Source organism: Chinchilla lanigera, unplaced genomic scaffold (genome assembly GCF_000276665.1).
Source record: "Chinchilla lanigera isolate Chin_1 unplaced genomic scaffold, ChiLan1.0 scaffold00005, whole genome shotgun sequence".
Classification (NCBI taxonomy): domain Eukaryota; kingdom Metazoa; phylum Chordata; class Mammalia; order Rodentia; family Chinchillidae; genus Chinchilla; species Chinchilla lanigera.
The window spans coordinates 18434458-18460966 of record NW_004955406.1 but is presented as its reverse complement, the minus strand read 5'-3'; the positions used below and the strand labels follow the sequence as shown (position 1 = coordinate 18460966).

The window sequence follows — 26509 nt, the reverse complement described above, 5'->3', positions numbered from 1 at the left end:
GATAAAGCCAATTTTAAATTAAAATTGAATAAAAGAGAGACATAATAGAAAAGTATTATGTGACACAGATGGTTGGATAATTTGCCTTGGCAGATTGAGAGCAGGTACATAATGAAGTTTGGAAAACACCCATAGAAAGGGTGTCTTGCTTTTGAGAGGATGGAGGGCGTTGAGCTTTCCTAGGGGGCAGTTATTGATTCCTAGACGAGCAGCGTGTTGTGAAATGAGAAGTCAGCAGTCCCAAGAAGAGGAGGCTGAGAACCCTCCCAGGTGCACGAGACTGCGCGAACAGAGGCCCGAAGGTGGGCAGCGGCATCGCGAGTGTTAAAGAGGCAGAGAGGGGCGAGGGGAAGCGGGAGAGGGAGGTCCTCACTTACTGATCCTGAAAGGTCTCGGAGGCCACGATGAGGAGACTTCAGCTTGATGATGAACTATTGAGGTTTAAGAAAAGTGATGTGGTCAAATTTTTGTCTTAAATAGATCACTTTGCCAGCTGTGTGGAGGACGGACTTGAGGGAGACAAGACTGGAGGCAGTAGTCCAGGTGAGAGACGGTGGGGATCTGAACCAAGGCGTGAGAGTGGTGAAACAGACTTGAAATAAAATAAAACCCCAGATTCAAGGGTTTTTCCCATCAAACGTTATGAAGCCAATTTTAAATTATAATTGAACGGAAAGAGAGAAACATAATAGGAAATTGTTCCGTGACAGACAGTTGGACAGTTTGACAGTGTCAAGGATCAAGAAAATCACTACTGGAAGAGCAGGAGGTTTCTTGTATATCTGACCTGGGCTGTGGAAAACAGGTGTTCTTTACGATGGTGTTGAGGTTACCTGTGGAGGAAAAATAAATACAGAAACCCTGAAAAAATAGGTCTTACAAGTCTTCAACCACTGCACGTAGAGAAACTCAATGAATCCCCACTTACTGTTGTGTTTTCTAGGACTTGGGTTAAATTATAAACATTTTACAAAAATCTGCCCAGGAAAAGAGATTGGAGTTAGAAAAAAAAAAAAAATTACTAAAACAATGAACAGTTGTAAGTCACTGTAACACAAAAAAATACTTGGAATGTCAAGGATATTCTGTACTAAACCAAGTCATGTTCTTTCACTTACCAGATAATTTTAGGATTGTTTTGCCAGAGGCACTGTTTCTATAATTTTTATATATAAATAGAGGGCCTGGATTTATAAAATGCTTACAAAACTTAACCATTTCTTGTTCTACAATAAAATGCCCTATGTGTTTTATAAAGTTAGTAGTCTTTAAATTCATTTGGAGAAATCTGTGCCTTTGCTATTAATTTATGTCTGATTTTAGTAAATGCATATAAATCAGAGCTAAATTCTTGTTTTGTGGTCTTTTCACTATTTTGTTATATTTTCAACAAATAAATGGCATCTCATGCTTAGGAGATGCTCTTTCTTCATGGCTGCATAAACTGTACAGTGCTGTCCCACTTTGGAGCTGTCGGAGAGACCGGCTGCTGAAACACTGTATGTACCAATTCTTTCCCTTTTTGTGTCTTTCAGAAGCCTTGCACCGCCCCTACGGTTGTGATGTTGAATCCCAGGCACTAAATGAAGCCATCAGGTGGAGCTCCAAGGAGAACTTACTTGGAGCCACTGAGAGTGACCCTAATCTCTTTGTTGCACTTTATGATTTTGTAGCAAGTGGTGATAATACACTCAGTATCACTAAAGGTGAGGCTTCTCTGTAGCAACCTGTCACTTTCTGGCTTTCACAGTGGTTAAAAATAAGAGGCCTGTTTTGGTTTCTGCCATTGACTAAAATTAATTGGGTGACTTGTGCCTAGAAGCTTATGTTTCATTCTTTTTTACCTTGTATAGGATACTGCCCTATGAAGTGTAGCTACTTTTTAGGCTTTATTACAGACAAAACGAGTTAAAGCACCCTATTCTCAGAATTCTGTACTGCATGTAATATGCTAACGTTCATCTACCACTAGGTAAGACTTACCATACATCTGTTCCAGTTGGACTGTGTCTCAGATGAGTCAAAGTGCTGGACTGCAGTGCCACACTCAAGTGCTTGTGTGGACTGACTGCCTGTATGAGAACTGTTTATTACCAAGTCCACAGTGAGACTAAGAACTTGCACCCAAAATGTAAGCCAGCTATATCATTAAGCAAACATTTTCAGTTTTGGGACATGACTTTCTGTACAAAGATAGTAGCCCAGTGTTTACATTCTGGCACAAAGCTCTTATCTCATTGTGGACCAGCTTTGGGTGGCACCGGCCTAGATGATCTAAATGTCTACCATTTTTGTTTCTAAGGGCTAATGAAAGAAATAGTAGAAAGGGTTTCTTTTGTAATAAAGAGTAGAGAGTAATAGAGAGTAGTAGTTTATTTCAGTGGCAAATTCTTACAAAAGGAAATACTAACACCATGACCAAGTAAAATCACCAATTATTTTTTTAATAAGGATGAAAAGCATGGAACTTTCATGAGAAACAGGAAAATGGGTCATTCTCATTGTGCACATGGATTGGACGATACATAAGGTTCAGAATGGGTTTCTGAACCTTCAGATGGTAATAGTTAAATCAAGGAAACAATCTTCTCCCCACTTAAGGAACATATTACCCTTTATAAAAAATTTTTATATACATCAGCCTTTAAAATCCGTCAGATTGGGGCCGGGGATATAGCTCAGTGGCACAAGCGCCTGCCTGGCAAGTGCAAGGTCCTGAGTTCGATTCCTGGTACCAAAAACAAAACAAAACAAAACAAAAAACCAGTCAGATTCATCAAAAGCAGAACTCCTTAAAACTGAGTCCCTCAAACTGAGGTATAGGTATGTCCAAATGAGTATGATTGCATATGTGCATGTGCTAGTTTCAAAGGCATAGGAAAAGTAAAAGTACATTATCTTCTGGTATCAACTTTATTTAAAATTTTGGGTAGTTTTGGGGTAGGGTTGTGATAATATATGTATATGTGTAGAGATTATGTTTATCAAGTCAAAGGAAAATTTTACGTAAAGTTTGAGGATAAAACAAAGGACTGCTGGGTATGGTGGTGCAGGCCTGAGTTCAAGGCCAGCCTGGGCTACATAGTGAAACCCTGTCTCAAAAAAAAAGGACTTCACAGAAATACTCTGCTGGGCTGGGGATATAGCTCAGCTGCACAGCACCTGCCTGGCAAGTTGAGGTCATGAGTTCAATTCCTGGTACCAAAAAAAGGAAAGAAATACTCTGCTATGCCGTAGTCTCTTTAGACAACAATAGACTCTGTTTTATCTTTGCCGAGACTTCAGTGAAGAAATTTGCAAAGTAGTGATTCAGAACATTCTTTCCTGGGTGCAGTTTTCTTTTCACTATTTTCCAAGATATAGCTCAATCACCAAGAAAACATGAATAAAGAAAATCTGTTATTTCTTAGTTACCAGCTGTGCTGCTGAAGAACTGGGATTCCTTTTATCTTGTGGCCAATAGCAGTTTCTCTTAAAATCTATGAAATGCCAGATTTTAATGCTGGGTTCTTCTTAATATAAAATGATGTCATGCTAAAGCTATTTTATAGATTTAAAAGACAAGAAAATATATTCTAAAATTAAAAACAATTTGAAGATGATACTTTGCTTGATGTAAAAAGAGAAATTCTGCTGGACACATTGGTGCGTGCCTGTTGTCTCAGGTCCTTGAGAGGCTGAGGCAAGAAGACCATACCAGGCTGGGTGGTCAAGGCTAGGTTGAGGCTAGCCTAGGCAACGTAATGAGATCTTGTCTTCAAAAAAGAAAAGAAAGTTCCTTTTAGGATTCCTCTGCCAAAATCCCCAATATTTGCCTCTATTAGCTATTGCCTTATTTATTTACATGGTAGTAACAAATAAAAACTCCTGTAAAATAATAAAATTCTCTTAACTGCCAAGAAGAAAACTCACAAAAACCTAGGATATTTGACTGTATACTTATTATTGATATAGAGGAAATGCTAGATGTCAAGTACACTGAGTTTATGTTCCCTGAAGTCAGAGAATGAATTCTAAGGAACAGTGGAGATTAAGAATAGGAAAATTTATTGGAGAAAAGGAATGGAAAATAGGAATAGCTCCTGAGAGGCAGAAGGGGTCCCAAATGTGTTGCCAATGAGCCCACCTTTCAAAGGAAGTTTTATAGAGCAAAATCATGAAGTGGGTACAGTGTGGGTCAAAATTATGATTAACCAACAAGGTTGCAAATATAGTCCCTTAGGTAATATTGATGTAATGGTAGCAAGGGCGCATGAGTGACATCCTTGGCCTTGCCTTTAGTCTTACAGTTTTAGTCTTAGTCTTAGTAGTTTTAGTCTTATTAGGTGAGAAGATGGCCTACCTCAAATGAGATAATGGGAAATCTCAAAAGGGTGATGCCAGTTACCCCAGACCTCTGTTCATCCCTTCAGGAAGCACGTAACTAGTCATTGTGACTTTAATCTTCAGAAGCACCTCCAGCCACAGTCCTGATGGATTCTCATCTTTTGCACTGACTCCGAGGGCCCATCCCTGTCCGAGTGCCCGCTATATTTCTACCTAACTTAGCTGTCTATAATATTATGATAGCCTGTAATTATCAATTCAAAGGACATAGCAATATAAAAAAAATACACTCACAAACTTAGTCATTACTTCTAGTCCTTGTAGACTAATACAGAAAAGCTATAGAGCAACAAGTTGTAGTTTTTCTAGCAAAGTTGCTTTGTCTTTTCTTTGAATATAGTTGGTAAGAGTATACACACATACAGTATACCACACATACTGCTGTCTGTATATAGTGTATGTGTTTATATACACACATTGTATGTACATATCTCCAGATGTCTCAGATGAGATAATCAAGGATGACAGAGTTAGGCCATTAGAAAAAGACAGATAGCTGCCCTATCAAAATGATTATTTTGAGTTTTTCCTCAGCAGCCTTTGCTGGTAAAGGCTTTCTTTTGCTTTCTGACTCTGAGGAAATGGTATGAACTCCCGCAGGAAAGTTTGCATCTCTTGGAGATGAGAGCCAAGGCACCACAAGGATCCTTAGATTAACATTTATGTATTACTCATGATACCTCTTTTCACCTTCCTTGTTTTGTTTTTGTTTTTTTTTTTTTTTTTTTTTTTTTTTTTTTTTTTTTTTTTTTTTTTTTTTTTTTGCTTTTTCTCCGGTACCGGGAACCGAACTCCCGACCTTATGCTTGCCAGGCAGGCGCTTTGCCGCTGAGCTAAATCCCCAGCCCTCACCTTCCTTGTTTTGCTAAGAAGCTTCTGATTAGTCCACAAGTATAAGGGCAAAATGTATATTGAAGTCTAAACTTGATGTTCACAACTTTAACAGGAAAACCAAGGTCATTGAAGTTGACAGCAAAGATACACTAAGTGACTTTGGATTTGGACTCTAACTTCAGAGTCAACTTCCCTTTCCACAAGCTAATTTTAGAGGACTGGATGGGGAGTGATTCATTCTTTATGGAAAATGGGAAGGGCAGACAAAACTATTAGGAACTATAACTATTTTAAAACTGAGTCCTGGAAATGATTGTTTTGGGAGTCCTCACTGCCTACCCTTTCTCCACTAAAGACTTTCCTTGCTGAAAACATTTCTTGAAACTCTTTGGTCTGTGGTTTTGTTTGTTTACAGTGATAGTTTTGTTGGCTGTTCTGAGGGGGTTTTTTTTGTTTGTTTGTTTTTTGGGGTGTTTTTTTGGTTTTTTGGTTTTTTGAGATAGAGTCTCACCATGTAGTTCAGGCTGGCCTTGAACTCACTGTGTAGCCCAAGCTGATCTTGACCCTCTTGCCTGAGCCTCCTAGTTACAGGTATGCTGGGATTACAGATCAGTGCCACTATGGCCTGCTTCAAGGGGCATTTAGAAGTATTTCACGTATCTTACCACTAATCCTTGGGTGTCATTAACACTGAACCATAAAAGCTTTTTTTTTTTTTTTTTTTTGAGGCAAGGTCTAGCCATGTAGTTCAGGCTAGCTTTGAACTCACTTTGTCTCCCAGGCTGGCCTTGACCTCATGGCAAACCTCCTACTGCAGCCTTCCAAGTGCTGTGATTACAGGCCTGAGCCGCCATGCCTAGTCCCATATAAGCTATTTTGAGAGAAAGTGAATTTTACTTTTTTTGTGCCACTGTCATCTAGCCATTTCAGTAATCTTTGCTGTACAGTTTCCTGAAGATATTTTTTAAAAACCAGTAAATGCCAGGAAGCCGTTTCTGACTATGTTCATGCAGTGTAAAGATACTAACTAAAGAGATCGATGAGGATGTGGTGAGCAGCCAACTTTTTTTCATTGTTTAAAAAAGTTGGGGCATAAAATCTTTGATTCAATGAGTTTATAGTTTAATATTACACTGCATCCATTTGAAATAACATCTTAACATCTTTCCTTTCATTCTCTGATGACCACATGGCTAGGTGAAAAGCTGCGAGTCCTTGGTTACAACCAGAATGGTGAGTGGAGTGAAGTTCGCTCTAAGAATGGACAGGGTTGGGTGCCAAGCAACTACATCACCCCAGTGAATAGCCTGGAAAAACATTCCTGGTACCACGGACCAGTGTCCCGCAGTGCAGCGGAGTATCTACTCAGCAGCCTAATCAATGGCAGCTTCCTGGTGCGAGAAAGCGAGAGCAGCCCTGGGCAGCTGTCCATCTCGCTCAGGTACGAGGGCCGTGTGTATCACTACAGGATCAACACTGCCACGGATGGCAAGGTGAGACCTGCCAGGAACCACCTCTCGGTGTGGACTGGCTGCCCTCTAGAAACCGTACTCAGACTGACTGAAATGGGCTGTAGATTCTAATGTCCAGTGAAATCAGATATTTGCTTTGTGCATTCAGGCTATTTGGCATGATAGAGAGACTTTGCTCTTTTCAAAAACAATACAGTCATTTAAATTAAAAACAAGTCTATTAAATTTAAAGATAAGCTAGATTTGAAGGTAATGAGGGAAACTTGTATATAAGTTAGCTGTTCTAATCATCATTTGATCTAATCATTGAGATACACAGTACATTGAGGTACTTACATAGTTGAAAATTAGAATGAGCTTTAATAGAAAGGTCACAGAATAAGATTTTAGACATTTTGAGACTGGTGTTGATCATTAATTTATGTCCATATAAGTAGATCATTGAGTCATTTAGCTGTTTGTGTGTTGGGAAGACCAACCCTCTGAGAATGAATGTGTTATGATGGAACTGTTCTATTTTATAAATTATAAAGCCTGAACTTGTGTCAGTTTCTCTTCTATTGAAGAAGGTTGAATCCTTTTTCCATTTTCCCCTCTGTGTGGTATGCATCTTAAGGAGAAAGCATGGGCTTTGGAGCAAGTGTTGTTCAACTTTGTGACCTTACATGAGCCTCAATTTCCCTATGATGAAATCCCACTTCCATAGAATTGTGTAGAGATCAAACGACATTATTTCTGTAAAACATAACTGCTGGTGCAAAGTAGGGCATAAGTAGATTACTAGTTCTCATTCCGTTTTTCTACCATCATACATACATATGTTGCCTTAAGGCTCAAATAGAATCATTAAGTCATCATGTAAGAGAGACTCAGCAGTTCCAACAGAAATGGTACATATATGTGCCAGAAGACGTGTACAGGAATGTTTATAGCAATAGGTAGTCCAAATTGGAAGCACCCAAATATCTAAGAATAGTAGAATGGATTAATAAATTGTGGTATATTTGGCCAGGCATGGTGGTGCACACCTGTAGTCCCAGCACTCATGAGGCTGAAGCAGGAGGATTGCTGCAAGTTCAAGGCCAGCCTGGGCTACAAAGTGAATTCAGGGCCAGCCTCATCTGTATAGTGAAACCCTGTCTCAAAAAGACACCCCCAACAGTGATATATTCATAAAATGGAATCTCTGACAACAATAGAAATAAACATAGAGTTCTACACAAACCACCACAGGAGAAACTATTACCTGCCAGTTGACTGCTTTTAGAAATAAAATTTTGTTGGAATACAGTCACGTTTGTCTATATATTGAATTTATGGCTTTCTAGTACTGGGCAGAGCTGGGTAGTTGCAACAGAGATCTTACAGCCACAAGCCAATAATATTTGTCTTTTCACTCTTTATAGAAAAGTTTGCTGGCCCCTACTGTAGATGAATCTCATACATATAAAATTGATTGAAAGGGATTAGTGATTGCCAGAGGGTTGGGACGGGAAGAATATGGGGCTAACTGCTGATAAGCATGGTTTTCTTTCTGAGGTGATGAAAATACTTGGGAGTATAGATAGTGGTGGTTCGACAGCTTTGTAAATATACTAAAAACGTACTGAATTGTTCAGTTTAAAATGGTGAATTTCATGATGTATAAATTATATTGCAATAAAAAAGTTGAGTGAAAGAAGACCTCAAACAGTACATATTGTTTTCACATGCATATGACTCAAGGAAAGCTAATCTAAGATGTTAACATTGAGTGTAAGCGTTACCTTTGCAGGAATAAGAGGCTTGTGAGGTGCAGGGGGCATCTGGGGTGCTGGTTGTGTTAAATCCTTGTTGTGGGTAATATTTCCATGCAGAGTTTATTTTTAAGCATCATCAGTTCTCCATTTGTGAATTGTATACTTGTGTGTGTACAGTGGAGCAAGTTTCTTTTTAAAAAGCAACAAGTTTCCTTGGAAGATAAATTTTATTTAATTAGATAAAAATTATAATTAAAATTGTAAAACCCTCCTCCTAACCACCCTCAAAGTCTAAACCAGTGGTTAGTAATTTATGCTCTCTGCAAGATTCTTAGTATTTTGTTTACTTTTGCAGTACACCAATCACTCTCACCTACTTTAATCAGAACATCTCTCTACCTTTCTTATATATTTGAATTTACAGTCCTGTTGCTAAGGAATTATTTGGAGAGCAGTGAGTTTGATGCTCCAGAGAGAAACACTGAAAGTTTTCCCCCCAAGTCTGAGTTAACTTAGGAAAAATAGGAAGGGTGGTTTAAATAAAATTGGATTGCAAATTCAAGCCCCGCCTGGGCAGTGTGGCAGCATAGTGAGACCCTGTCTCTAAATGAAAAAAATAAAAGTAAGAAAGGGGATGTAGTTCAGAGCAAGGCCTGCGGTTCAATCCCCAGAACGGCAGAAAACAAACTGGAGTTTTATCTTTCCCCTTGCCACCATCATTTACCTCAGTAAAGAAAACCTTCTGTCTTGATATCTTCAGGCCAGCGAAATCAGGGTTCTTTTCTTTTCCTTTTTTTGAAAACTGCTAATCTCTTTTCAAGTTACTTAGCCTGTTCTCCTTTTCTCATCAGGTGTATGTGACTGCTGAGAGCCGCTTTAGCACCTTGGCAGAGCTTGTTCACCATCATTCCACAGTGGCTGATGGGCTGGTGACAACATTACACTACCCAGCACCCAAGTGCAATAAGCCAACAGTCTATGGTGTGTCCCCCATCCATGACAAATGGGAAATGGAACGAACAGATATTACCATGAAGCACAAACTTGGGGGCGGTCAGTATGGAGAGGTTTATGTTGGTGTCTGGAAAAAATATAGCCTTACAGTTGCTGTGAAAACACTGAAGGTGGGTTGCTGAGAATTACAGTTTTCAGGCATCTTTTTGTGTGTGTGCTGAATCACTTGGAAATACCAGTCTGCCCTTTAACTTTGGGACTTCCCACCCACTGGTGCCAAACATCAGCAGATTGTGCTGATTAACCCTAGCGCACTTAGTGACAGTGCAGGGGTAGGTTATCACCAGTGCAGTAAAACCTACGTGTGGGAAAGGTTTGTCTCTGGAGGCTGTCAATGTAGATCTTAGTGGGAGTTTAGAAGCAAATTATGTTGCAAAGCAAAACAAGCTGTGTCGCTTCCTGAGAACGACCCCTGCTGGACAGAAATCTTTATGCATGTCTAGGAATCATGGGTGCTTTTTTTTTTTTTTTTACTGTTTATCTTCCTGCCTCTTGTTCCTCCAGTTTTCATGCAAGTAGATCACTTCTTGTTCTTAAATTCACAGAAGTCTCTTTCTTGACACTGCCCTGTCTCTTCTTTAAGCATCCTGGTATCAGATTACAGAGTTGTTCGCCAGGCTTCATTTCTTTCACTATGGAGGCTTCCATGGCTGTGCCACAGTTTGTGCTGCCTTGCAACCTACAGGAGTGGAAGATCCACAGGCAAATTGCTGGAAACCCAGTCAAAAATATGACTGAGTCCAACCCCAGCTGCACTAAGCAGGTCAACACCGTAGACATTATCTCCTGCCAAAAAAGCCAAGATCACATCACTGGAAAACAGAACCTAACTAAAGAGATCTTCATACCAACAACAAAGTGTCTTCACTCTATTTAACCTAACCCTCAGCACAAGAAAAGGAACATAAAAAAAAAATGAGGCAACAGAATCCTTTAAAGACTCCCAACTCTTTCAAAGCAGATCCAAGGGGCACTGATGAAAAGAAATCAAATATCAAATCACTAAGCTGTACAAAATCAAAGAAGCAGCAAAGAAAGTGTACTCAAATTTCACCAAACAGATAGTGGAACTAACAAATTGATCAATGTAGTTAAAGAGTCACATAAGAAATTGGAAGCGCTAAGCAAAACTATTTGATACATGAATGATAAGTTTACTAAAGAAATAGAGTTCATGAAAAGGTACCAGGTCTGGGCATATAGCTCAGTGGCACAGCTCCTGCCTGGCAAGCTCAAGGTCCTGAGTTCAAGTGCTGATACCAAAAAAAAAAAAAGCTACTAAAAGAATATTCTGGAGGAAAAAAATTCTGTTGAATATAAGAATAGCAGAAATGACCTGTATGGGGAAGGAGAGTGAGACATCGAAGATAGATTGGAAGCACAGCACAGTATACTCAGAGATACCTTAAAAACAACAACAAAGCAAGAAAAATTGATCCAATAATTATTAAATGATACTAAGACTAACATAAGACTAATTGAAGTTAGAGAAAAGTTAGAGGGCAGCACACGTGGAATAAAAAACTGGCTTACAGAAATCATAGCAGAAAACAAAGCCTGGAGAAGGAACTCAACATTCATGTAAATGAAGCATATAAAACTCCAAATAATTATGAAGAGAAAAGGAGCTCCTTACAGCACATAATAGTCAGAAATCCCAGAAATTCAAAATGAGGACAGAATCTTAAACTCAGAGAAGAACAGTGAATCACTGATAAAGGTAAATCTGTTAGGAGTGGAGCAAATTTTTCTACAGAAACTTTAAAAGCTAAGAGAGCTTAGAGTGAAGTGTTTCAAGCCGTAAAAGAAAATACCTATCAACTAGAGTAATATATCCTGCAAAACCACCTTTCAAAATCGAGGGAGAAATAGATCATAACACCCTGAAACTAGAAATCTATTCCAATAGAAACCACAGGAAGTTTACATTTACCTGGACATAAATAACACACTCCTGAATACTCAGTGGAGCACACAGAAAAAATTAAATAATGTCTAGAATCAAATTGTAATGCTAGTACAACATACCAGGATCTGTGGATACAACGAAAGCAGCCCTAAGAGCGAAGTCTGTTGTCGGGAATGCTCACATTAGAAAAGGAGAGCAAGTTGAAATAACAACCCGATGCTACACCTCACAGTCCTAGAAAAACAAGAGGAGTCTAAACCCAAACCCAGTATAGTGAAGGGAATCAGAAAGAGAAGAGCGCAAATTAATGAAATTGAGACTAAAAATACAATACAAAAAAAAAATCAATGGATTGAAGAGCTGGTTCTTTGAAAAATAAACAGAATAGATAAACACTTAGCTAAACTTAAAAAAGAAGGAAAAAGATCCACATTAATAAATTAGAAATGAATGGCTGGGTTTGGTGTAATCCTACCACTTGGGAGGCAGAGGTAGGAGGACCACCACAAGTTCAAGGCCAGCCTGTGCTACATAGCAAGATCCTGTCTCCAAAAAGAATTAAAAAAGACAAATCACAGTGGAGGACACTGCCCCAATCCAGAAGATCAGTAGTAAATACTATGAAAATTTATATTACAACAAAATGAGTATAGAAGAAAGGAACAGATTGCTAGATACATATGGGTTACCAAACCTGAACCAAGAAGACATAAAACCCATGGAGAGTCAAGTAATAGATAGTGGAGTTGAAGCAATAATAAAAAATCTACTGACCAAAAATACCAAGGACCCAGTGAATTCACCAGTGTATTCTAAAAGAACTTAAGGAAAGATAAAATGCCGATATGCCACAGAACTCTTTAATGAAATTGAAAGGGAAGGAGTACTTCTAATCTCATTCCTGGAAGCTACCATTACCCTGATTGCAAAACCGGACAAAGACCCAGCCGAAAAAGAAAAGTACAGGTCAATACATAGGTTAAAAAAATCTTTTAATAGGATACTGACAAGCAGAATGCAATAAATCACCAAAAAAATTGTACATCATGACCAAATAGGCTTTATCCTAGGGATGTGAGAATGGTTCAAAATCTGCAAATCAATAAATGTAATACACCACATAAACAAAAATAAGGAAAAAAGATCGCATGAGCATCTCAGTACATGTAGGAAAGAAAAAGGTATTTGCTAAATATTCCGTTTATTTTTAAAGCTGGAGTTGTAGGATTGTGAGTTGATTCAAAAGATTGAGAAAGGGGCATATTCCTCCTTTTTTTTTCCTTTCTTACCTTATCATTTTTCTAGGAAGATACCATGGAAGTGGAGGAGTTCCTAAAAGAGGCTGCAGTGATGAAGGAAATCAAGCATCCTAATCTGGTCCAACTGTTAGGTAAGGAAGCTGGAACCTTAGATTTCCTTAAAGATGTTTGTCCCTTAGCCCCTTGTTATCTTCAAATTCTCTTGAATTACAGTAGTGGAAACTCCAAGTTTAAGTCAGCTTCAATAAACAGTTATCATGGGCTGAAGATGTACTTGAGTGGTAGGCCACTTGCCTACATAAGTGAGCCCCTTGGTTGGATCCCCAGCACCACAAAAAGAACATTAAAAATCAGTAGTAGAGTGCTTACCAAGCATGCACCAGGCCATAGATTCAATCCACAGTACTGCCAAAAAAAAATACTTTACTCAGCTCTGTTTCAAACATAAAAACTGTGACCTGTGTTGATTCCAATACATAAAACTCCCCAGCTTATGGTGATTACCCCAGAACAAAGTTCAGAAGCATTTATAACCGTACCAAGGTGCTCACCATGGCAGCATATATGTTAAAATGGTACCAAGACAAAAACTGTCACAAAACATTCTCACAAAATAGGTGATTTTATAATGGAAAGAAGCAGGTTAAAAACTGTGACCACATGAGACTGGGGGTTTTAGCTCAGTGGCACAGCACCTGCCTGGCAAATGTACAGTCCTGAGCTCAATTCCTAGTATGCGCTCAAAAAATAAAAATTGTGACCACAGCCATAAGTTTACCTAAGCAAGCAGGAAGTGCTGTAACTGGAATAGATTAATTTATCTGTTCAGTTGAGAGAAACCTTTGACTAAGCCTTTTTCAGAATGGGCCACTTTCTTTGCCCTGTTCTCATTGAGCCAAACTGTCTCAAAGGAAATGGTTTATTGTTGGTTCTTTATAAGGAACTGTCATATATGAGTGAAATCCTTGTCTACAGAAATAGTTAAGATTTTTTTATAAGCATTACTCTAAGCTGGGCTCCCATGGGCTTCAGCACATGTGCAGCTGTAGTTACTTTCAGACAGCCATCATCAGCATGCAGCTAAGGAGGGGACTCGGGCGTGTACGGCCTCTGGAAATTTTAGTATTCTGGCCACCTTACAGAATTAATACAGGTAACTCTGCTTGTGCTCTGGCAGGCAAATACTCAAAGGCTTATGCGTTTTTAGAGAACAGTAGAATAGAAGCAAAGAATCCCCTTGACCAACTCTTAGTTTTTACTATATTGTATGTCATTTTCAAAGAATGTGATGGTAAGAAGGGGATAAAATTATTGCCTAAACGTAAGCATTGTCAAATTATTCTTGGCCAGAATGGACTATTTGAAGATATGCTAATAAAACAGGTTCTGCTATTGTTCTCCAGGTGTGTGTACTTTGGAACCACCTTTTTACATTGTGACTGAATACATGCCATATGGGAATCTGCTTGATTATCTCCGTGAGTGCAACCGAGAAGAGGTGACTGCAGTTGTACTGCTTTACATGGCCACGCAGATCTCTTCTGCAATGGAGTATTTAGAGAAGAAGAACTTTATCCATAGGTATGTAAAACCTGATTATTGCCTGCGATCGACTACAGAGCATCTTGCTTGACATAAAGATGATGGGAAGAAAACCTTCTCCATAACTTTCAGATGATTTAAGAAAGTAACTTTCTATTTCACAGGGCCTATTATAATGTTATTTCCAACTTGTGGACCACCTTTTCTGATACAAGTATTAATGAGGACCTTTTTTATTCTCAGTACAGGAAACTATCTCTGTTTTGCCCAGCACTGTATCCAAGATGCTTTTGCACCATCTGGTGGCTGAATTTTAAAAATAGCATTCTCTTTTACTAAAACATTTCAATCCTTGTAGAAAAGTGTCCTTTGCTCCTCTATCCCAATATACTAATACAGAGAAACCCATTTTGTAAAACCCTTGTTATTCTAGCATCCCATAACTTCCTCTTGATGACTATTCCACAGTGTAAATCAGTGGCTTTCTACCATGTTAGTGATTATCATAAAGTACTACGTTTGTCAGTACTTACTAACTCTGCTCATAGCACAAAGAACCAGGAATAGTGTATTCATGACCATTTTTCTTACCACCCGAATGGAATCACACTAGTTTTCTTTCCCACAGAGATCTTGCAGCGCGTAACTGCCTAGTGGGAGAAAACCATGTGGTAAAAGTAGCTGACTTTGGCTTAAGTCGACTGATGACTGGAGATACCTACACTGCTCATGCTGGAGCCAAATTTCCCATTAAATGGACAGCACCAGAGAGTCTCGCCTACAATACTTTCTCGATTAAGTCAGATGTCTGGGGTAAGATTGTAAGGGACCTTCTCCTGCGTATGTTATTGTTTCTTCTTGCCTCCCACCCCATCTTTTCCTCCCTCCCTTCCCAGCACTGTTGATTGAGCTTAGGGCCTTTACACTGAGCTGCATCATCACCCTTCCTTATTTTTTTGAGACAAGGTGTGCAGGCTGGGCTTGAATTTGAAATGTTTTTGCCTTGGCCTCTCAGAGTGCTGGGATTACAGGTGTGCCCACCATGCTCAGCTGTAAATCCCTTAATTCTTTGCAGCTTCCCTTTTATATGATGATCAAAAAAAATATTTTGGCTCAGCTTAATGTTACAGGTCTGTAGTCTCAGCTACTTGAGAGGCTGAAGCAGGAGGATTACTTGAGGCAACAAGTTTAAGACCAGTCAGCAACATGGCAAGATCTCGTGTCAATAAAAAGTCTGTGTCTTCAAAGAGGTCACAGTCTAGATTGCAGATCGAATTACAGTTCTAATGATTCTTTTTCTGTAAAGCTCCCCACTTTTTACATTAGGTTTTATTGCTCATTTGCAAAGCACAGTGACACAGAAAACTGTTTTCCAAGAAAGCATTATGGTAATTTGTCTTTGGAACTGTTCTTATTTATACTGGTCTGAGAGGCAGATTGACTTAGTAGAGGATTTCCAAACTGGACGAGTCACTGGGGCTGGGGATTTAGCTCAGCGGCACAGTGCCTGCCTGGCAAGCACGAGGTCGTGAGTTTGATTCCTGGTACTGGAAAAAATAAAAATAAAAATATAAACTGGACAAGTCAGGAAATTTGGGTTATGGGAAGTAGAAATAGTTACAGGAGTCTAATCTTTTTTTTGGGTCTTTTTGAGACAGGGTCTTGCTATGCAGTTGAGGCTGGCCTTGAGCTCACTTTGTAGCCCAGGCTGATCTTGAACTTGCAGTGATCCTCCTGCCTCAGCCTCCCAAGTGCTGGGATTACAGGCGGTTGCCACCATGCCTGGCTCATTTTTTAGTAGAAAGCTACTCAGAGATAATGGAAGTGTGAAAATCAAGCAAAAATTTTTTTGCTGTGAACTTTATCTGATTTTAAATGAGTTAGTTTTTTGTTTTACTCCTCAGATATTAGTTGACTTTGAAATCATAAAACTGTAGTCCCAGCACTTGGGAGGGAGAATGAGGTAGGAAGATTGCCGTGAGTTTAAGGCCAACCTGGGCTACATAGTGAATTCAAGGCCGGCTAGACTATATAGAAAGACCCTCTCTCAAAAAGCAAAACCAACCAAATAAACAAACAAAAGATTGTAAAACTCAGCTGGGTGTGATGACACACACCTATAATCCCAGCACGCGGGACACTAAGGCAGGATGATCACGTGAGTCTGAGGCTGGCCTGGCCTACATAGCAAGTTCAAGGCCAGCACAGACTATACAGCAGGACCTTGTCTTGAAATAAAAGCAAAATAAGACAAAAAACTCATAAAATAGATCAATGGGAGTTTTAAGATTCGTTGGATTATGCCACTGACTTTTTATATGATCATAGTGTATTTTCCCCTCATTATAGTAAAATAAAAATTAGGATGTTTACAGAAAACTGCCTCTGTTCGCAGCATTCCTGTGGGAGACATCTTAGCCAGTTCACGCGAAGAACTGGTAAAAGGGCATGTTAATATTGTAACAGTGTTTGACTGTGATCCAGATTTTAAAGACAAGATGATATAAATGTTATGATATAAATAATAAGTGGTATAAATAATAAATCATAAGAAACATTAGGCTCTCTTTTTTCTTAATCCCTTATGCAGCTTTTGGGGTACTGTTGTGGGAAATTGCTACATATGGAATGTCACCATATCCAGGTATTGACCTGTCTCAGGTCTATGATCTGCTGGAAAAAGGATATCGAATGGAACAGCCTGAGGGATGCCCCCCTAAGGTTTATGAACTTATGAGAGCGTGTGAGTATTTCTGCATGTTTTAATTTTGAAACACCAGCAAGTTGGGATGATTAGCAAAATTGGAAACACTTTTCCTCTGTTGTTAGATTGAATTTAACCTCATGACATTTAAGTAGTTTGTTATTGATCAGCTAGCTGGCATAGTATATTATACACCATTAAGTCTTCCTGGAATCCTAAAAATAGTTGTCTGTGGCCAAATATTTATCTAGTTTCTGGAAAACATTTGTATAATAATAAGATAATAAATTGGATTTGCATACTAAGGCACGGGAGGACTACTTTCAGCTAAATAAGAACGATTGCTAAAGACTGGAGAATGTGTAAAAGTAAGCTCTGTGATAAGTAAGCAAAAGCATTGGACTGCTGAAGATGAGAAAGTGGGAAGTTGAGCAGTAATTGCAGTGGTATGTGAACAAAAGTTTTATACTATTTTCTCATTGAGCATTGGCATCTGTCAGTGTGAGCTCTTAAGTGTCTTTGTGATTCCCTATTGAATTATGGATATGTACACTTGATTCTTTGTTATAAAGTCAGACTGGGGCAGACTTTATAAAATTTGAGGACAAGTTTTTTAAATTTCATTTCTACTTTAAAAAAAACAAACAAACTTGCCATTATAAAAATCATTTCCTGGGCTGGGCATATAGCTTAGTGGTACAGCGCCTGCCTGGCAAGCACAAGGTCCTGAGTTCGATTCCCAGTACCAAAAAAAATTAAAAAATAAAAATCATTTCCTTACCTTTCCTTATCCTTATAGTAGAGGGAATAGGAACCAAAGGCCAGCTTTAGGAAGTGAGTTCTTACGCTTCTAAATCTAGAACTGAGAAGCAGCTCCATCACTCCCTGAATGAATATTCTATAACTTACAAGCATACATCATGAGCCGGGCATGGTGGTGCACACCTGTAACCCCAGCACTCAGGAGGCTGAGGCAGGAGGATCATTGAGAGTTCGAGGCCAGTCTGGGCTACAAAGTGAGCTCAAGGCCAGCCTGAACTGTGTAGTGAGACCCTGTCTCAAAGAGATAAAAAAAACAAAAACAAAAAGAGCATGCATCATGACGCATGGACCTCATTATTTAGTATGCTGCTGGATGTATATAATTCTGGCAATGCGCTTTGAAGACTATTATCTGTCATACAGGCTGGAAGTGGAGCCCTGCTGACAGGCCTTCTTTTGCTGAAACCCATCAAGCTTTTGAAACCATGTTCCATGACTCTAGCATTTCTGAAGGTGAGCATCTGGTGAATTTACTGTTGGTAGGTAGTATGTGCAGGTGATAATCACATTTCAAAAACGGTCAGCTTCTAGAGTTTGTGATTCTGTTTCAAGATTCTACATTAATGGTTGGCCTCCGTTCTGTTGTTGCTTTCTTGCCCTTTTTGAACTATCTTATTTCTGTCTTGTATATTTAATGTTGAAATTACATTTTTATTAGAAATTAATTCATTCTCTCCATAAGAAAAATTAATGTTTGATAGTTCTTAGCATTTATGATATAAGGAAGAAAAGAGGAAAATAAACAGTATAAACAATATTCTCGGGCTGGGGATATAACTCAGTGGCATAAGTGCCTGCTTGGCAAGCTCAAGATCCTGAGTTTGATTCCCAGTACCAAAAAAAAAAAAAAATTGAGATTAAAAAATATTCTCTCCAAACCACATCAAGACAGAATCAAGTTACAAAAACAGTATCTAGAAATGTTATTTCTGGAAATTTATTTAAGGATATAATTAAGAGAATGAAAGTATGACAGTGTACTTTGTAATATTAACTAAGGGCAACTTAAACATCTAGTGGGCTGTTAACCATTATAACTACATAATTGAATATCTAAAATTTTTAGTATAATTGATTAATATAATTGATTATATTAGGAGGGAAGGAGGTTTAGAATAAGATGCGCTATCAGCAGAGATGTGTTTCCTTTCCTTCATAATTGAGCAGAGCAGGCTATGTTCCAGTTTTAAAATATTCAAAGAGGAAGTCAGGCAAATTGAATTTTGTCTGCTTCCCTTAGTGATTTATCAGATAAGGGTACATCAACTAAGAAAAAAGGAAAAAGAGAAGTACAGTATCAGAGCTTAATGAAAAATACTTTCCCTTCAATAATATTGCACTTGTATAGGTTGAGGAGATCACAGCTGGCCTTTGGGGCACATGAGGGCACATGCCTGTCACAGTACTGGCCTTCTGTCACTGTACTGGCCTTCTATATGCTTTATTTCCTATGGAATCAAAGTGCTAGAAATGGTGAACATCAGCCAGAACGTAGGGTCCATTTTACTTTCGCGTCAGCTGTACTTTTACATCAACTTCTAATCTCTCATGTGTCCTTAGTTTAATATTTCTGTTTCTCTTAAAAATGAACCCTTTTTGCTGGATGTGGTAGTGCATGCCTATAATCCCAGCATTTGGGAGGTTGAAGCAGGAGAATCACTATGAGTTTGAAGGCAGCCTGGGCTACATAGTGAATTCAAGGCCAGCATGAACTACATGGTGAGACCTTGTCTAAAAAACAGAACAAAACAAGAATCCCTTCAGAACACCAGCACATCAATTTTTAAAGACTAGTTTCAATTGAAAATTATTTTGAAAAGGAATGTAAAATTATTAAACACACCTTTTATTGATCATTTCACGTGGGGCAGCCACTATACTAGGTCAAGAGACACAGATAAGACATACTCCCTTGTCTTGGTTAACTTTGCTGTTGCTGGACAGCAGGATTCCTGACATCTGCAACTTAAAGGAGGAGAAGTTTATGTGACTCGGGTGTCAGAGGTTTCAGTCCATGGCTGTTGGGTCCAAGGCAGAAACACCACAGCAGAAGAGCACAGCAGAGCAAAGCTGCTTAATTCATGGTGGCTGGGAAGCAGAGCAAGGAAACAGCACCAGCAAGAGATACATCCTTTGAAGCACGCCTCCACCTAGACGTGGCCACAGGTGTACTTCACTACTCGGCTTGGTGCTTCCTCATCTAGTCAAGTTGGCAGTCACAATTAACGATAATTCATGTATCCCTATATTAAAAAGCATGTATTAATTAAATGTAAGCCAAAGAAAACTAACTCAAGCTTTCGTAAGCAATAAAAGGAAGGTTTTTTGGCTCATAACCAAGCTGTGGAAAATAGAGATAGTTGACGCCATGGACTCAAGCAGCTTTCCCTCACTCCACCCCCGCCAGTTTCCATTTACTTCTGCTTCTACATTGGGCATCCTTAGAATCTTCCAAGTGGGGTGGGACATAGTTGCCAGCATTGTTGAGGTCATATCTTTTTTTTAGCCTTTTTGAGACAGTGTTTGCTATGCAGTTCAGGCTGGCCTTGAGCTTACTTTGTAGCCTAGGCTGGTCTCGAACTTGCAGCAATCCTCCTGCATCAGCCTCCTGAGTGGTGGGATTCAGGCGTGCACCACCATGCCCAGTTTAGCAACATACTTGTACTAGTTAACAACTGGAATGAGCCTAAATATCAGAGAACAGATGAATTTTAGTATAGTCACACATTTAAGTACTACACAGCAATGAGAAAGAAACCCCTGTACTTCTACAAACATAATGTTGAACAAAAGAAGCCAGACAAAGGAATAAATACTCTGTAATTCCATTGTTAATTAATTAATTAATGGGTGGCATCTCACACTGTTGCCAGGATGGCCTTGAATTCCTGGGCTCAAACAGTCCAGCCTCAGCCACCCAAGTAAGTGGACAAGAGGCACGAGCCGCTGCGCCTTGTTGCTGCATTTCTGTACTATCCTGCACTCCATTTCTTTCTCAGTTTTATATCTTTTCTGAAAAGAAGGACTTCTCTGTCATGAAACTGTTTCTATCAGTGCTGTTGTCTTCTTCACAGAAGTGGCCGAGGAGCTCGGGAGAGCTGCCTCCTCCTCGTCTATTGTTCCATATCTGCCCCGACTGCCAATACTTCCTTCCAAGACTCGGACGCTGAAAAAACAGGTGGAGAACAAGGAGAACATTGACGGGGCGCAAGATGCCACAGAAAATCCTGCTTCCAATTCAGCACCAGGTAAGGCTCGCTAGGCGTGTAGATGAAAGTAGAAACTGCTTATGGAAAGAGCTCGGGATTGGGTTCTTCTGTGGCTGTCTTCCCTGAGGACAGTGTGGCATCTGTTTCACCTCCCAGTCTACTCCTTGGCCACACGTGGCCCACGCTACTAGTCCTGATCTATCAGTCCAGCATGTGACTCTGCCCCTGCTCCATTTCCTCACATTCTGGCTTCCGTAATGGTTTTCGTTTTTTTGTTTTGTTTTGTTTTGGTTTGTTTTTTTTCCAGTACCGGGAATCAAACTCACGACCTTGCGCTTGCCAGGCAGGCGTTGTGCCGCTGAGCTAAATCCCCAGCCCACATTCTGGCTTCCAAATAGTTACTATCTTCATCGTTCTGGCAAAAACTTCTTCTTCAAGTCTAATAGTTGTGGCCAGTTGTGTTTATTTTTAGGGGAAGGTTAACCACTGAGGTCATAAGCGGCAGATCACCCCCCCATTTACATGTACATGCCATTTGGAATGCTAACTACGATAATTATTCATTCCCCCCCTCAAACACTGCCAACACCTAAAATTTAATAGATGCCTATAGAACTTTTATAATTCCACCTTAGTCATTCTAATGGATTCATTTCTTGTCTTTCACATTATTGATCGCCCATTTTTCATCAGGGTTCATTAAAAGTGCACAGACCATTGGGTCCCCTGCCCTGCCTCGAAAACAAAGAGATAAGTCACCCAGCAGCCTCTTGGAAGATGCCAAAGAGACATGCTTCACCAGGGATCGGAAGGGAGGCTTCTTCAGCTCCTTCATGAAAAAGAGAAATGCTCCCACACCCCCTAAACGCAGCAGCTCCTTCCGAGAGATGGAGAATCAGCCTCATAAGAAATATGAACTCACGGGTAACTTCTCATGTGTTGCTTCTCTACAGCATGCTGATGGGTTCTCTTTCACTCCTGCCCAGCAAGAGGCGAATCTGGTGCCACCCAAGTGCTGTGGGGGGAGCTTTGCCCAGAGGAATCTCTGCAGTGACGATGGTGGGGGTGGTGGGGGCAGTGGCACTGCTGGGGGTGGGTGGTCTGGCATCACAGGCTTCTTTACACCTCGCTTAATCAAAAAGACACTGGGCTTACGAGCAGGGAAACCCACAGCCAGTGATGACACTTCCAAGCCTTTTCCAAGGTCAAACTCTACATCTTCCATGTCCTCAGGGCTTCCAGAGCAGGATAGGATGGCAATGACCCTTCCCAGGAACTGCCAGAGGTCCAAACTCCAGCTGGAAAGGACAGTGTCCACCTCTTCTCAGCCAGAAGAGAATGTGGACAGGGCCAATGACATGCTTCCAAAAAAGTCAGAGGAAGGTGCTGCTCCAACCAGGGAGAGACCAAAAGCTAAACTGTTGCCCAGAGGAGCCACACCTCTTCCTCTGAGAACCCCCTCTGGGGACCCAGCCATTACAGAGAAGGACTCTTCAGGGGTAGGGGTGGCTGGAGTGGCAGCTGCCCCCAAAGGCAAGGAGAGGAATGGTGGGGCACGCCTTGGGATGGCTGGAGTCCCAGAGGATGGAGAGCAGCCAGGCTGGTGTTCTCCAGCCAAGGCTGCAGCCGTCCTCCCTACTACCCACAACCACAAAGTGCCAGTCCTCATCTCACCCACCCTGAAACATACCCCAGCAGACGTGCAGCTCATCGGCACAGACTCTCAGGGCAATAAATTCAAGCTCTTATCTGAGCATCAGGGCACATCCTCTGGAGACAAGGACCGACCCCGACGGGTAAAACCAAAGTGTGCCCCACCCCCACCGCCAGTGATGAGACTACTGCAGCATCCGTCCGTGTGCTCAGATGCCACAGAAGAGCCTCCTGCAGGACAGCCTGTGTCAGAAACACAGGAAGGAGGGAAGAAGGCAGCTCCAGGGGCAGTGTCTGCAGGTGGGAAAGCTGGGAGGCCAGTGATGCCTCCGCCTCAAGTGCCTCTGCCCACATCTTCCATCTCGCCAGCCAAAATGGCCAATGGCACAGCAGGTACTAAGGTGGCTCTGAGAAAAACCAAACAGGCAGCTGAGAAAATCTCAGCAGACAAAATCAGCAAAGAGGCTCTTCTAGAATGTGCTGACCTACTGTCCAGTGCAATCACAGAACCTGTGCCCAATAGCCAGCTGGTAGACACTGGGCACCAGCTGCTCGACTACTGCTCAGGCTACGTGGACTGCATCCCTCAGACTCGCAACAAGTTTGCCTTCCGCGAGGCTGTGAGCAAACTGGAACTCAGCTTGCAGGAGCTGCAGGTGTCTTCCGCAGCTGCTGGCGTGCCTGGGGCAAACCCTGTCCTTAATAACTTATTGTCATGTGTACAGGAAATCAGTGATGTGGTACAGAGGTAGCCACTGTCCGCCTAGTGGGAAGATGCACACATTTCTGAGGGGAGAGGGAAAGGGAATTGTTTTCCTGTGTTCTTGTTTTCAAGTTGAAAGACTGATACTTGAGTGTGTTTATGTGAAGTACCTCAGACCCCTGAGTTCTCACATTTACAGGTTCATCTCAAAAATAACAAGCAAATCACACTAAAAGGAGGTGTAAATTGGGTGGGGGCAAGGCAGTGGCAGACACGGCAGGAAACTGCTAGAAAAACAGGGAGTGTGATTGTTTCATAAAGAAAGAAGTGCAGCCCATCCATCCCTACCTGGAACCGTGTGAGGTGCTGGACTGGGCTACTCCCAGTCATTCTGCACCACAAGAGAGCCTTGGGCTGGGGCTCTGAGGGCACCAAGAGTGATTGTGCTCCCAGTTACCTAGCAGGTGGCAGTGGGGCGGAAGAAAGGAAAGCTGGGAATATAGCAAGAGGTTTGTCCAAGGCTGTTGGAAGCTGCTTCTTGCCTTGCTTCCACGGGTCATTACTGTTGGGTCAGAGCTGCAGATCAGATTGCTAGGCTATGAAATGGCAATACGGCCCTGTCTGTGTTTCCCATCATGTGTTCATTGGTGCAGGAAATAAAGAATGCTGGGACATTCAGTCAGGAAGATAGAAACTTCCCTTTAAAATCGTATATTGATTAGCAGTCATTTCTCCCAATCTAATATATTATTTCCTAATGGACCAGTATTGATTTTCTGCTTATTGGTGGCTATCTGTAAACCATAGGTACAGGGGTCTCCTTGGTGGGTCTCTGTCGCTTGCTGGGCAGGCTGCCTTCCTTTATTTCTGGCAGCATTCAGGGCATTACCCAACATTGATTTTGAAAATAGTGGTCACTACAAGTTGTCATAGGGAAGTCTTTTCTGACACAGTGCCCCTGCTTACTGACATACTGGCGAAGGACTATGTCAACTACAGTGCAGTACCAAGCTGATGATCCCTTCTTGAAACTGTGCAGCTGGGTGCAGAGGCCTATGACTGAGAAGTTGGCTTGGTGATAACGGCTGTTTCCCTGTTCTTTCTCCTCCTTTATCATCTTAAGCCCAATGTGCATAGACAGTTGGGGAAGGTGTTCTTTCGCCTCTCAAATTTCTCTTCTCATGCCCATCATGTTTGTTTGTACAGTTCATATTGGGGATATTCTTTTATTTATTTTGTCATTTCACCTCTATTCTAAGAGTTCATAATTTAAGGAGTAGGTCATTTTCAGGGAGAACAGGTTAGATCCTGGCAACCTAATGACTTAACCCTTAAGTATTTTTTGCCCTTGAAAAATAGGCCTTTTCCGTTCCCTACTCGGTTATAATTATGGAAGCTAATTAGGAAGGAACTGAATTGAGTAGGTTATATGTTACTGATGTTCTAGGTGGTATATCTAATTTTAGTTGCTTCGTTCTTTTTTTTAAAGCTTTATACCCCCCAGACCACACATACACACTCCTAAAGAGAAGCCAGTGAAAATGCTTTTCCTCCCAAAGGATTATTAGCATAGGAAGATAGGGACTCAACACTGAGCATTGAGCTTTCTCCCTGGCTCTGTCTTCGATCCACTGTCAAGCTATAGCACCGTCTCTTAATCTAGGAAATGAAAGTAACCGTACATGTTCTCAAGGGTGTTTTGCAAATAAATGTATTCACTACTGCTTTGAAAGCCTCTCTCTAAAAGCCCTTCAGTGCAGTATTGTTATGTTGAATTGTTTAATCATTCTCTTCTTTGCTGAGTAATAGAAGAAACTAATGAAATTTGGAACTGCTGACTTTATAGTAACGGGGCTAGAATGCTAAAGGGGAGCCAGGCATGATGGTGCACACCTGTAATCCCAGCACTCGGGAGGCTGAGGAGGGAGATTGTATGAGTTCGAGGCCAGCCCGGGCTACGTAAGTGAGTTCAAGGCCAGCCTGAACTCCATGACAAGACCCTGTCTCCAAAAAACCTTAAAAAAAAAAAAAAAAAAAAAGGGTGAAACTGTTTTGGATAGAGTTTGGAAACTATATTTGGATATCTTAGACCAAGGAAGAACTTGTTTTCATTGAAAAGAAAGGAAACTTTGATTCTTCTTATCACTGCTGCTTCAAAGGAGGCCCAGGTAAAAGAAGGATTAGAAGGGAGGACACTGCTGGGCATCCTGGCGGGTGTCACGTGACCCCGTCAGCATGCTGCCTGTAGCTGCAGTACAGGCAGCTGGGGACCAGTTGAATCTCCAGCAGTCCTCCCTCCCGCCTTCCTTACCTTTCCCTGCATCACACCATGAACTTGAACTTACTGTTAGCAGTTAGTCTTTTAAAAGTAGGGAGGGGAAGCTAAAATTTTAGGATATTATTATGCTGCTTTTTAAATTTATCCCTGTCATCATGGGGTGCAAAGGGATTATAATTGTTTTCAGGGGATTTTTTTTTTTTTTTTTTTTTTTAATAAGCAAGGGCTCTGGTTTTTTTCCCCCTAAGAGTTCTGAAAATAAACCTTGGGGAAACACTACTGAGTGTCTTTCAGCTCCCAGGTTTTCTCACCGAAGAACAATCTTAAAGGTGGTAGGTAGGGGCTCTGTCTTACTCAGGGGCAGCACCTAGTTCTGTCTTGCACACAGTGGGTGCTCAATAAATTCATAAATTGAGTTGATTTTTCTGAACACTGTCATGAGTAATATTAAGTATTACAGCACACTCCATCCACATGATGCTTGAACTGTGTAACTTCAGGGGTTAAAGGTTTAGAGTTAGGGTTAAAGGGCACTGTCAACTTGCTATAAAAGTGTGATTTAGGTTTTTCCTTTTTTCTACTTGAAAAGGACTAGCTTCAAAAAAAAACCTTATGTAAAAGAAAATGTTTAAGTCTAAAACAGAAAACTGCTTCTAGAAACTTGTAGTTTAATTGTATCCAGTCTGAAAGCAGAAAGCAAGAAAAAAGGCTTTTGTACAGGGTGCTGACAGATTTGTAAAGTGGAGATATATATAAAATATGTGCCACAGTCTGAGTCTTTTCATGTACAGGTAGTATGATTACAGTTTCGATTTCCTACCTTAAGAATGCAGTGTTTCACGTTGAATACGTCTTGATTGTACTTGACACAAAGTATTCTCTTAAAAGACTGTATAAAGTTAAAATATTTATTTTCCTGCACACCCTAATCATGACTTTCAGAGTTTTAGCCTTAAAAAACTCTCTTAAAAGATTTGTTTTGCAC

At 40.6% G+C, this 26509-nt stretch overlaps 1 protein-coding gene across 4 annotated transcripts in view; it reads left to right on the top strand.

Moving 5' to 3' along the window:
- The window catches only part of Abl2 (ABL proto-oncogene 2, non-receptor tyrosine kinase), a 91984-nt gene extending 67001 nt beyond the window's left edge, over positions 1 to 24983 (top strand). For 2 of the 4 annotated variants that reach the window (XM_005374949.1, XM_005374950.2), the window contains exons 2-13: positions 481 to 543; positions 1536 to 1706; positions 6418 to 6713; positions 9283 to 9555; positions 12660 to 12744; positions 14017 to 14194; positions 14784 to 14968; positions 16746 to 16898; positions 18045 to 18134; positions 20756 to 20929; positions 21584 to 21814; positions 22124 to 24983. In XM_005374949.1, coding sequence (XP_005375006.1) covers positions 481 to 543; positions 1536 to 1706; positions 6418 to 6713; positions 9283 to 9555; positions 12660 to 12744; positions 14017 to 14194; positions 14784 to 14968; positions 16746 to 16898; positions 18045 to 18134; positions 20756 to 20929; positions 21584 to 21814; positions 22124 to 23295 — 3071 coding nt within the window. In that variant the 3' untranslated portion in view covers positions 23296 to 24983. Of the gene's footprint in view, positions 1 to 480; positions 544 to 1535; positions 1707 to 6417; positions 6714 to 9282; positions 9556 to 12659; positions 12745 to 14016; positions 14195 to 14783; positions 14969 to 16745; positions 16899 to 18044; positions 18135 to 20755; positions 20930 to 21583 lie in introns of all 4 variants that reach the window. The other 2 variants (XM_005374945.1, XM_005374946.2) reach the window with 1 other exon arrangement.
- The last annotated feature ends 1526 nt before the right edge of the window (positions 24984 to 26509 follow it).